This window comes from Elgaria multicarinata, chromosome 11 (genome assembly GCF_023053635.1).
Source record: "Elgaria multicarinata webbii isolate HBS135686 ecotype San Diego chromosome 11, rElgMul1.1.pri, whole genome shotgun sequence".
In the NCBI taxonomy this organism is placed as follows: Eukaryota; Metazoa; Chordata; class Lepidosauria; order Squamata; family Anguidae; genus Elgaria; species Elgaria multicarinata.
Window position 1 is genome coordinate 42,329,575 of NC_086181.1, and position 12,317 is coordinate 42,341,891.

Here is a 12,317-nt window from a genome sequence, read left to right on the forward strand (position 1 = left end):
CTCAGCATCCCCACTTAACTAGAGCATCTCTTCGTTAGCAGCATTATGGATCTCTTGATCTTCTTTTTCTTGGTGACTGTTCCAAGATGTAAGCACACATGCAAGCAGAAATGTTGATTTAGTTAATTCACTAATAGTATGATATATTCATTGTATTGCATGAAATGTTCTCTCTTTCCAAGGGGCCGTCTCGGATATCCAGCTTGTATCATCTGGGCCAGGAACTGTGAGACCAAGCGAGAATCTGCAATTGGTCTGTAAAGTGTCGGGTTTCTCCATCTCTACTCAGCATTATGCTTGGCAATGGTTCCGTCAACCTCATGGGAGAGGCCTAGATTGGATTGCAGCAATATACCCCTATACTGGAGAGAAGTGGTATGCACCTTCTCTGAAAAGTCGTGCAACTATTTCTTCAGACACCTCCAAGAACGAGTTCTCCCTCCAACTGAACACCCTGACTGCTGCCGACTCCGCCGTGTATTATTGTGCCCGAGAAACCACAGTGAGACAAGTTCAATTTGACCTGTGTACAAAAACAGGAAACTGATTCCGAACACACATTTCTGATTAGACATGTTGGCCAAAATATTCAGTAGTCATTTAGTCCCCGGTACTGCAATTCTTTCTTTCTTTTCCTATTTCAGCAATTTCTTCCTCACTTTCTTTCTTTTGTTGGAATCACTACTTGGCCTGGTAAAAAGCTGTTCATTAACAACCACAAAACCAACTGCCCCTATAATTATAATACAATATTAACTCAATTAAAGAACATGGGTAGGAGGCCGCTGTTGCAACATGTTCTGGGTCCCTGGGCCACTGCTTCTGGGACTTAGCTTCCTGAGAGTCCTCCCCACTGAGAGTCATGTCAAGCCATGATTTAAAGGTTAAGATCATGGGGATTCTCCTTTTAACAGATCTATTGTTGAAAACTATCGGAAATGGACCTATACAGCTGAGGTAATTTGTGGCCATAGATCTAGTATACTGTAAATAAGTAAATTACCACCTCTTCCATTCCTCTGCTGAGAGGGAGCCAAAAGCCATTTCTACACCATACCAGTGTAGATAGAGGGAGGGGGGATGATCTTGATATTCTGATTAACAAATTAGCTAAAAGTGGGCTAGATGGAATAACTATTAGGTGGATTCACAGTTGTCTACAGAATCGGACTTAAAGAGTATCTCAAACTGGGGAGAGGCAACGAGTGGGGTACCGCAGGGCTCAGTCCTGGGCCCAGTGCTCTTCAACATTTTTATTAATGATTTGGACGAGGAGGTGCAGGGAACGCTGATCAAATTTGCAGATGACGAAAAATTGGGTGGGATAGCTAATACCCTGGAAGACAGGAACAAACTTCAAAGTGATCTTGATAGGCTGGAGTGCTGGGCTGAAAACAACAGAATGAAATTTAATAGGGATAAATGCCAAGTTCTACATCTAGGAAATAGAAACCAAAGGCACAGTTACAAGATGGGGGATACTTGGCTCAGCAATACTACAAATGAGAAGTATCTTGGAATTGTTGTAGATCGCAAGCTGAATATGAGCCAACACTGCGATATGGCTGCAAGAAAGGCAAAAGCTACTTTGGGCTGCATTAATAGAAGTATAGCTTCCAAATCATGTGAGGTACTGGTTCCTCTCTATTCGGCCCTGGTTAGGCCTCATCTAGAGTATTGCGTCCAGTTCTGGGCTCCACAATTCAAGAAGGATGCAGACAAGCTGGAGCGTGTTCAGAGGAGGGCAACCAGGATGATCAGGGGTCTGGAAACAAAGCCCTATGAAGAGAGACTGAAAGAACTGGGCATGTTTAGCCTGGAGAAGAGAAGATTGAGGGGAGACATGATAGCACTCTTCAAGGACTTGAAAGGTTGTCACACAGAGGAGGGCCAGGATCTCTTCTCGATCCTCCCAGAGTGCAGGACACGGAATAACAGGCTCAAGTTAAAGGAAGCCAGATTCCAGCTGGACATCAGGAAAAACTTCCTGACTGTTAAAGCAGTGCGACAATGGAATCAGTTACCTAGGGAGGTTGTGGGCTCTCCCACACTAGAGGCCTTCAAGCAGCAGCTGGACAACCATCTGTCAGGGTCTTATTCCAAGACCATGGGGAGAATTGGATTTTCCCAAGCAGTATTTATCCCTGGGAAAACTCGTGCCTGCCCCCCCCCCTGCCCCCGGGAGTCCCTGTGCATAATTTATTTATTTATTTATTTATTTATTTATTTATTTATTTATTTATTTATTTATTTATTTTTACACTTGTATATCACTCCCATAGCCAGGACTCTCTGGGCAGTTTACAGAAATTCTAAAATTGAGATAAAAACAAGGACATACAGGGACTCAGCTGGACCAGCTACATTTTCGTGCTGATGTAGAAATGGCCGAAGTAATCATGGGGATAAGAAGGAGCCACAACCAATGTTTCTAGCTCATTCACCTGCCCTTTGTGAATGGGTGTTGGTGAAAAAAAGAGGGGAAGATCCATTAAGAGAACCTTGACGAAAGGACCCTTGAAACCTGGAACTGGAACGACTTCCTATTTTCAAGAAATATTTGTTGATGTGACATGCACTGAATCCCAATGGTTTTGATGCCATATTAATACTGACTCCTCTCATGCAGATGGGTTTTATGCAAAGGGAAGAGCACTTTTGCTTCCTACTTAAAGCATCAAAGCCTCCCACAGTACGCAGACTTTGTGGCAAAGCTGACAGAGTCCCTCCAAGATCTATTGAGTCCCTCTGAGATCCATCCTGTCCCTCCTCCGCTATGCCACCTGTCATGCCAATACTCATTGCTCTGGCTGCCTCCTCCTCATGTGTGTTCCATTTTGCAGTGTAATCCCTGCCACTCAATTTGGGTTTTATGTGACACCTGTGGGCTGGTCCTTCTTCCAAGTTTCATTTTTTCTTTTTGTTCCCCTAGCAGGTGTCCTCTCAGAAGTGGTTCTGACCCAGTCGGAGGCAGTACTGAAAAAACCTGGAGAATCCCATGAATTAACCTGTGCCGTCACTGGGCTTACTCTGAGTAGTGCCTGGATGAACTGGATCAGACAGAAACCTGGTGAAGGGTTGGAATGGCTTGTGCACTATTATGGCACTTCTTCTGGGCATAGTTTTTATTCCCCTGCAATCCAAGGGCGATTCACAGCCTCAAAGAGCGGCTCCAACTTCAATCTCCAAATGAACCACCTAAAAGCAGAAGACTCAGCCATGTATTACTGTGCAAGACACAGTGTGTAGATCCCATTAGATCTTACAGCAAGAACCCTTCACTTCCTATGCTATAGAGAGAATTCATCAAAGGGGGCACCGGAGAGCCACTAACAAGAAACACAAAAGGCAGGTCAGATGTACCAAGCAAAGACATCACAGGGTTGTTTTTGGCATTCAGCACCTGCCATTCTTTGGTCCATCTTCATCCTTCTGTGGCTTCCTCCAAACTTTTCTCTCTTAATGTGTTAGGCCAGATCCTGTCCCAATGGACTAGAATGTTTTGGGGGAGGCTCTCATAGTGTTTGTTGTCTTTGATTTAGGATTCTTTTTGGTTCCTTTAAGAATATGAAGCAAGGCAGAATTTTGAGAGGCAGCTCCCTGCCGCTTATGAAAAGGAGGACAGGGCTCCTGTATCTTTAACAGTTCTATTGAAAAGGAAATTTCAGCAGCTGTCATTTGTATATATGGGGAACCTGCTGAAATCTCCTCTTCATCACAACAGTTAAAGCTGCAGGTGCCCTGCCCTTCTTTTGTATCTGGTCACAGTAGAGCTGCAATAGAGCTCCCACAGCTTTATCTGTTGTGATAAAGAGGAAATTTCACCAGGTGTGACATGCATACAAATGACACCGGCTGAAATTCCCTTTTCTATGCAACTGTTAAAGATACAGGAGCCCTGTCCTCCTTTTCATAGGGTCACCCTAGCTTATTATTCCAAAAGAAATGTTTCCTGACCACTCATTTCTCCTGTGACTCACCCCATGTGTCCATCTGCATTCTTCAAGGGGGTCCAAAAATCAGCAACAGCTCCAGGGGGCATTGTGGCTGTGATTGTGGCTGCAACTGTTTGGAAGGAATGGAAATTTTCCTTCCAACAACGTAATATATTATATGTTACCATTTAAGGTGTAGACCACAGGACAGTGCAGGAGTAATATGGAAAGGGACCTGAACTCTCATGGCTATTAGCCAAGCCACACATCAGACTGAAGGGGACCTCTGCCTCTCAGGATCAAGATCAGAGGTTGGCATCATAGGGCACCTTTCTAAGAACAGTTGCTGCTTTGTAGACTGGTGTTGCTCTTTTCCCTCTAGTAGCAACTGAAGTACCCACAGAAATTAAGCTGGGGGCTGTTTTCATGGTGGCCGGATCTACACTACTGCTTTAAAGCAGTAGTGTAGATCCGGCCGGTGTTAGGTTGCCTCCACTTCCCTCTCAAACCCTGCTTTCCCTCTCCTGGGGCAGTGTTGGATTACCCCAATGCCAAGGAAGGAGTGTGGGGGTTTGGGGCAACCATCTGGGTACTTGAGCTGCCCCACCCTCTTCCTGGTGGAAGATGACCAATCGCTGGTCAGCTTCCACCAGGCACCACCTCTGGGTTCACCCTGGATTGGCCCCAGAGTGAGTCAGATGGCAAAAGCACCATATTGACATCACTCTGTTTGAAAAAAATTGGGTATGTTTTTTTTAAAAAACGTCACAGTATCACAGGGAAGCTCTGCGGAGACTGCGAAGCTGTGCCTGTGTCATCTAACTGATGCAGCAAAGATCCAAAGCCACTGCAGGCCTTTCCCCATGTATAGATAGCCCCCTGGTGAAACTTACCCAAGTCTGCTCCATTCTCTAACTGCTTATATTCTGATGATTGCCTGCAGTTAAAGGACACAGGAGCAGGGCCAGATTTGCAACCTCACTTCTCTCTCTCTCTCTCTCTCCTACACCAAGCAGGATATTCCACTGTGGAGGGAGGAGTATAAATGGGGAGTCTAGAGCTTGGGGAGTTAGTTGGTTGGGAGTGGGGAGTGTCAGTTAGGATTGTCAGTGGTGTGGAGAGTGAAAGGAGATAAGATTTTAAGAGACTTAAGATTACTGTTATTATTACAACTAGTAGATTAAGCAGGTTACCTTTAATTTGAAGTAACTAAGATCTGTCAAACAAAAATAAACATTTTGTTTTGTTTTGTTACCTCAAACCACGTGTCTGCTTGGCTTTATTACCTGCTCTACAGTTACTATAGTAAACACGTTATATATAACCTTCAGCTTATTACATACACAGTAAAACTTTTCAGATTCTAGCCTTTACCCTCTCATATGAGGGAAATGTTGTGTTTTACCCTACCTTCATCTTGTTCAAGTGGTGGTGCTAGGCTTGAGGAGGGTTTTTGTGCGACAAGGCCTGGTGTGTGAGGCCTGTGTCGTGACAACACCCCTGCCATCTTTTCTAGGATAATCTTCAATGAGACTACTCCTAGCCAACGGCCATATTTATCTGAACCCTAACATGATATATCCGGGAAGGCAGGCATGGAGCAGACATTTCTGGGGGCACAAGGAAGTGAGCCAAGGATTGTTTCAAAGCAAGTAATGCAAACCATCCCTGTGAGGTGGGAACAGCACAGAGAGATGCCTTTTCTTTTGCATCTCATAACTAGGAGGCTAGGAGGATAAGAGTAAAGCTTTGTGATCCTTGCTTCAGAGTTGATTGACTTCACTGTGATCACAGCCATTATTAAACAACAACAACAATAATAATGTTAATAATAGCAGTACTAATTAATATTAAGAGCAATAATAATAACAATAACAACAACAACAACAACAACAACAACAACAACAACAACAACAACAAGGAGTTGAACCACAATGAAAGCCTGCCTGACTTCACTGAAGAGGAAAATCCAGGAGAGCTTGGGCTATGGGGTGTATAAAATGTAATAAATAAATAAATAAACAAACAAACAAACAAAGGAGGGGTGGAATTAAAAGCAGCAGTGTTGCTGAATAAACAACAACAAGAAGAATTTTTTTAAAAAGGCTGTATCTGTCTTTTACCAGTAAGAGGAAAGTGGACATGCCCAGGGGGATGGGGAACTATGCCAATTTGACTGGCCCTAAGTAAGTACCAGTCATTAAGAAGTTACCTGACACTTCAACTCATGACAGGCATAGCTTCTCCACTGGTTAATCTTTGGAGGGTTCTGATGACCCTCCAAGGACAGGAGTGTGTGCACTGGGCACGTCCACATGCCCTAGGGGACCTCATCCCCTTGCACCACATCTATTCAATTGTTCACCAAGGTTAGGGTGCGGAGCAGTGCTGTGTTTCCTATCTGTTTTTTATTTGCTTAGTATATGATTTCAGGTTGTGTTTGTGCATTTGGTGGGGCTACTGTTTTAAAAAACACTGGGAAAAGTCCATTCAGTGACTAAGAAAGAAAAGTTTCCCAGTATCCCAAGTTACCAAGTATCCCATTTTGCTTATCCCCCCCCCCTCCAACTTTGGGATTGGAGGATGCTTCATCAGGTGATCATGATTAGGAGTTGAATCTGCCTCTCAGCACTTCAAAAAGGGTAGAAATAATACTTCTCTGGGTAGAAATAGGAAGTATTGTGGGACAAGTGATGGTTGGGAACCTTGATCCCCCCTACTCACACACCTCATGATGCTCTAAGTTCAATCAAAAAGACCCTTTTGAAGATATTCTTGTCAGTCATGAGGGACAAAGCTTTCTCTTGTGTAGCTCTCAAACTCCAGAACACAACCCTTTTGAGGTTGTGATTGTTCCTCATGCACTCTGCATTCAGAAGAACAGGGATCAAGACATCTTTTCAACTGGGTGTTTTGAAGCCTGCTTTTAATCTTTTACTATCTTTTGGGTTGTTTGTGGGTTGTTGCTTTTTATTATGTTCTGAACTGCTTCTAAACCAATTTGGTAGGTTTCAGAAAGCTGGCTTGGAAATCAATTCATCAATATATAAATCATCCTACTGTCTTTCCTTACAAGAAAGATAATTCTGTCTTTCCTTACAAGCAGATTATCTGCATAAAATCCAAAGTCCTTCTGGAAAGACTTGGGCCACAGCTAGACCTAAGGTTTATCCTGGGATCATCCAGGGTTCGCCCCTGCCTGAGCACTGGATCCCCTGTGTGTCACCTACATGAACAGGTTTGACCCCTGGACGATCCAGGGATAAACCTTAGGTCTAGCTATTAGGGGTGTGCACGGACCCCCCGCTCCGCTTCACTTGCAGATCCGCCATTTTCCGGATCGGGCCGCTCCGCCCCGCCCCCGCTCCGCCCACTTCCGCTCCGCTCCGCTCGGAGCTCTGGATCCGGATCCGGAGCTCCGTTTCCCCCCCCCCCCCCATAGGCTTGCATTGAAAGCTAAAAAATTATACAACTTTTTTTCTGTTCAAGTTAGAAACCTCACGTTTGGCACCATGACACCTCATGGGGGTATACACACGCACGCCAAGTTTCAAAGCAATCCCATCATCCCCTGATTTTTGGGGAATTTTTGAAAATCGGGCACCCCATTCACACCCCTTTCCATAGCTCCGTCAATTTTGCACGTTAAAAAAAAACCTCAAACTCACCACCATGAAAGCTTATCCAGGGATACATACGCATGCCGAGACTCAAGGCAGTCCCATCATCCCCTGTTTTTTGGCGGGGCTTAAACCTGCAAAATTTGGAACTTCCAAAACTCCAAGTGAGCGCAGGAAGGACTTCTCCCCTGAGTCAAAGCCACACACACACAACATCCCTGCGAGGTGGGCAGGGGAGGAGGGAGGGAAGGCAGGCAGGCATGCAGCTGGCATTTCTGGGGGCATAAGGAAGTGAGCCAAGGATAAGCCAGTAATGCATATAAAATGGAATAAATCAATAAATAAACAAAGGAGGGGTGGAATTAAAAGCAGCAGTGTTGCTCAATAAACAGAAAGAAGATTTTTTTTAAAAAGGCTATATCTGTCTTTTACCAGCAATAGGGGGACGTGCCCGGGGGAGGGGGAAGCAGCTGCCAGTTCAACTCAAGACAGCAACCAACAGCTCTGAGATTAAGAAGTAAACGCTCACTTCAACTCATAACAGGCATCGCTCCACCACTAAAAAGTGAACATTCACTTCAACTCATGATAGGCATTGCTCCACCGTTTTACTCTCTTTGGAAGGCTCTAATGGCCTTCCAGTGCAGGAGAGAGTGGGGGCACGTCCACAATGAGATGCCCTAGGGGAGCTCATCCCCTTGCACCACATCTTTTCAGTTGTTCCCCAAAGTTAGGGTGGGGAGCAGTGCTGTGTTTCTATCTCTTATTCTTGGCTTAGTATATGATTTCAGGTTGTGTTTGTGCATTTGGTGGGGCTACTGTGTTAAAAAACACGGGGAAAAGCCCATTCAGATGAAGAAAGAGAAGTTTCCCAGAATCCCAAGTTACCTGTTTTGCCTATGCCCTCCTCTAACTTTGGGATCATCATGACCGGGAGCTGACTCTGCCCCTCAGCCCTTTGAAAAAGGTATTTTTCCCGCCGATTTTTTAAAAACTTCTAGCGCGTGACCCGTACGACGCAGAAAGTTGAGAGTAGTCTCAAAATGACCCCCATCCACGACTCTCTGTGCACAAGAATTTTCAGAACGATAGCTTAAACCCCCCCCAGTTATCCCCGATTCTTTCCCTCAATGCAATCCTATGGGCGAAAAGCCGAAAACGCCGTTTGAGCCGCGCGGTTGACCCGATTTTCAAAAAAATATAGCACGCGACCCACACGACGCAGAGAGGTGAGAGTGGTCTCAAAATGACCCCCATCCACGACTCTCTGAGCACAAGAATTTCCAGAACGATAGCTTCAAAAACAACCTAGTTATGCGCGATTATTTGCCGCAATGCAATCCTATGGCGAAATGTTTTCAAGATGGCGACCGGAGTGCTCCGCCTGAACTAGGAGCTCCGAAAAATGGTCGCTTCTCTTCGCCTTGCTTCTAGGGGTCCGCGGTCCGCTCCTACTCCACCTCTGGGTAAGGCGGAGCAGGCCAATCCGCTACTGCTTCTACGCTCCTAATCGGAGCGGATCACACCCCTACTAGCTATGGCCTCAGTAAAAGAGTAGGAGTCAGAGTAACTAAGCTGGATAAACCATGTTCATGAACATGAAACACAGAAAACATATGGGAAAATATTTTATTTATTTTTTGAATTGTTGAGGGCTATCACGTTTGATGTTATCAATGCTATTTTATTATCTAAGATGTCAATAAATCAATTTAGAAGGAAAATACAATGAAAATACAAAGAAAAATCCTCAAGCTGTTTCCCCACATGAATGGGGAAAGGTGGTGGATCCCTAAGGTTGATAGAGCAAAGGACAAAGCCTTCATTTATCTCTGCTTCTAAAAGCTGTCTTATAAATCAATGAAGTAAGGGCTCATGCAAATCCTTTTCAGACAACCTCCTCTTCAAAAGGAAGCACCGCATTCTATGATCTACCCATTCCTTCCTTTGCCAGGTTCCAACATCATGTATCCTGTTATTACAATTATGAATTCCTTGTTGTCCATCTTGTTTTGCCTGGTGGCCATGCCAAAATGTAAGTACATAGGTCTACAGAAAGTTCTGAAGTATTAGGCCTTAGCTAGACCTAAGGTTTATCCCAGGATCATCCTGGGGTCACCCCAGGACGATCCCGGGATGAACCTTAGGTCTAGCTAAGGCCTTAGTTAGCATGAGGTTATATCAGTTCCCTTATTTTCTCTTCCTCAGGGACTGTTGCTGATATTCAACTCGTTTCATCTGGGCCAGGAACACTGAGACCTGGAGAAACTCTGAGAATGGCCTGCAAAGTGACAGGTGTCTCCATCTCTGACTCGGGTAGTATTTGGAACTGGGTCCGCCAGCCTCCTGGGAAAGGCCTAGAATGGATTGCAAGAATATATCCCAAAGATGGGAGAAAATGGTATTCATCTTCTCTACAGAGCCGCACAACCATTTCTTCAGAGAACTCCAAGAACGAGTTCTCTCTCCAGCTGAATACACTGACAGCTGATGATTCGGCTATGTATTATTGTGCCCGAGAAAGCACAGTGAGTCAAGGTCAATTGGAGCCTTGTACAAAAAGAGGAAACTGAATCTGAATACATATTTAACCACCATCCAGTGGTTAAGATATTAACATCAGGCATGGAGAACAACGTTAAGACAAAAATGTCACCAAAATTGTGACTTTCCCCACCCCCCTGAGTACTCATATGAGAATGAGGTCCAAATGAGTGAAATCAGGTGTCACATCAGCTGGCTAGGGACAATGGATTCACCTCTCTCTCTCTCTCTCTCTCTCTCTCTCTCTCTCTCTCTCTCTGTTTCTTTCTGCAGTGCATCTTCATTTCATTGCATTCACACCTCTGAATCTAGGGAGAATCAATACTACAAATTTGGATTATTGCATAAACTTTTGAGAGAATTCACTGGAAGGGGCACCAGAGAGCCACAAACCGAAAATAGCTCCCTGACAGCTTTCGACTCTGCTTGTATTATTGTGCTTGAGACACAGAGCATCATAACACAGGGGGAAATCTTGTTTCCTTACCATCACTTCTCCACATTTCCTCATTCTTTCCAGAGAGGAAAGAGGAAGTAAACAAAGACCACATGGCCCATTCAGAGGCTGTTTTTATTATGCCGCTTTTCCTGCACACAGCAGGAGATTGAGGCAGATTCCGTAGTAGTTTTTTTTAAAAAAAAGTCAGATTAAAAGGGGTCTACTTTGCCATAGAAAAATGAGTGGAAGAAGTGGCAGGAGCACAGGAGATAGATGATGTTGTCTAAAGGACACATGCACACCCCTAAGTGGGCAGTAGCGAGCATGAGATAAAACTAGGGTGACCATATGACCTGGAAAACCCCAGATACCTCCGGAAAAATGGGGCTCTCCAGGGCAACCAGGGCTTAGCCCCAATTTACCAGGGAAAAGGCCTAGAGGATGCATTCCCAGACTTCTAGGAACATGACCTCCAGCCCCTACCACCACCACCCCCAAGCACCGATCTGGCCTTCTCCTTGGCTGGCATGATCACACCTGCAACACTCCTTTTAAATCCCAGCTGTATCAACTCAGGGAAGACATCAGGTAGCCAATCCCAGTCCAGGGCCCATGGACTCCCACCACACTACAGGGAGCTGCACTTTCTCACAAATTCCAGTTCCAATCATTCTTCCCAATGAGCAGGGCCTAGTTGTGGCCTTGAGCAGCAAGCACTGCCCAATATGTCTCATGGTTACAAATTCCAGGTGGCAGGGGCAACTAAAGGAGAAACTGATAACTGTCTGGTCTTCTTGACAGACACCTCATGTGCAAATGGATTTATGCTTTGGATTTCTATTTAAACCTGAAAATCTTGCCACCTAGCACAGACCTCCTGGCAAAGCTCACAGAGCCCCTGTGATGTCCATCCATCCCTTCTCTGCTATGCCGACGTTCCCATCATTATTCATTGCTCTAGCTGACTCCTCCTCATGTGTGTTGGGATTTCTATTTTAATTGCCTTTACCTCTCAATTTGAGGTTTTTAATCTGTGTACTGTTGCTTCTTCATTCTGAGCTAGTTTTGCTTTTTGTCCCCCTAACAGGTGTCCTCTCACAGGTGGTTCTGACCCAGTCAGAGGCCGCAATGAAAAAACCTGGAGAATCCCATACACTGACTTGTACCATAGCTGGGTTTGATCTCAGCAGCACCTGGATGAACCGGATGAGCCAAAAAACTAGAAAAGGACTGGAATGGCTTCTGCACTATTAAGGCACTTCTTCTGGCCAATTCACCTGCAATCCAAGGGTGATTCTCCGCCTCAAAGAGTGGCTCCAACTTCTACCTTCAAATGCACAGCCTAAAGGCAGAAGACTCAGCCATGTATTACTGTGCCGGGGAGGGTGGGGGGAGGCACAATAAAGGGAATCACCACATAAACTTTAGAAAGAATTCCCCTGAGGGGGCACAAACCTTCCCTGCGAGGCAGTCACAGAGGAGGAGGACAGGCGGGCAGAGAGGCAGGCAGAGATATGCCATAGATCTAGTATGGGGGAGTCAGTCCTGGCAGATGCCCCAGCACTGCAGCACCCAGGGGGGAAGGCAGGCAGGCAGGCAGGCAGGCAGGCAGGCAGTGAGGCCTTTGAAATGGCCCCATTGAGCTGTCTGCAGCTTTAAATCCCTTAGATACTGGGGTGTCCGATTTTCAAAAATTCCCAAAACATCAGGGGAGGCTTGGATTGGCTTGAGGCTTGGCATGCATGTGTATATGTGCATGAGGTGTCATGGTGCCTAACT

General features: G+C 45.3%; 1 protein-coding gene across 1 annotated transcript; it reads left to right on the plus strand.

The window, feature by feature from the left end:
* The first annotated feature begins 45 nt into the window (after positions 1-45).
* On the plus strand, positions 46-11,792 carry LOC134405949 (immunoglobulin alpha-2 heavy chain-like). Its single transcript, XM_063137191.1, has 5 exons — positions 46-88; positions 2,933-3,070; positions 9,510-9,590; positions 9,764-10,093; positions 11,626-11,792. Exons 1-5 carry the CDS (start codon positions 46-48, stop codon positions 11,790-11,792), a joined length of 759 nt encoding a protein of 252 aa, XP_062993261.1.
* The last annotated feature ends 525 nt before the right edge of the window (positions 11,793-12,317 follow it).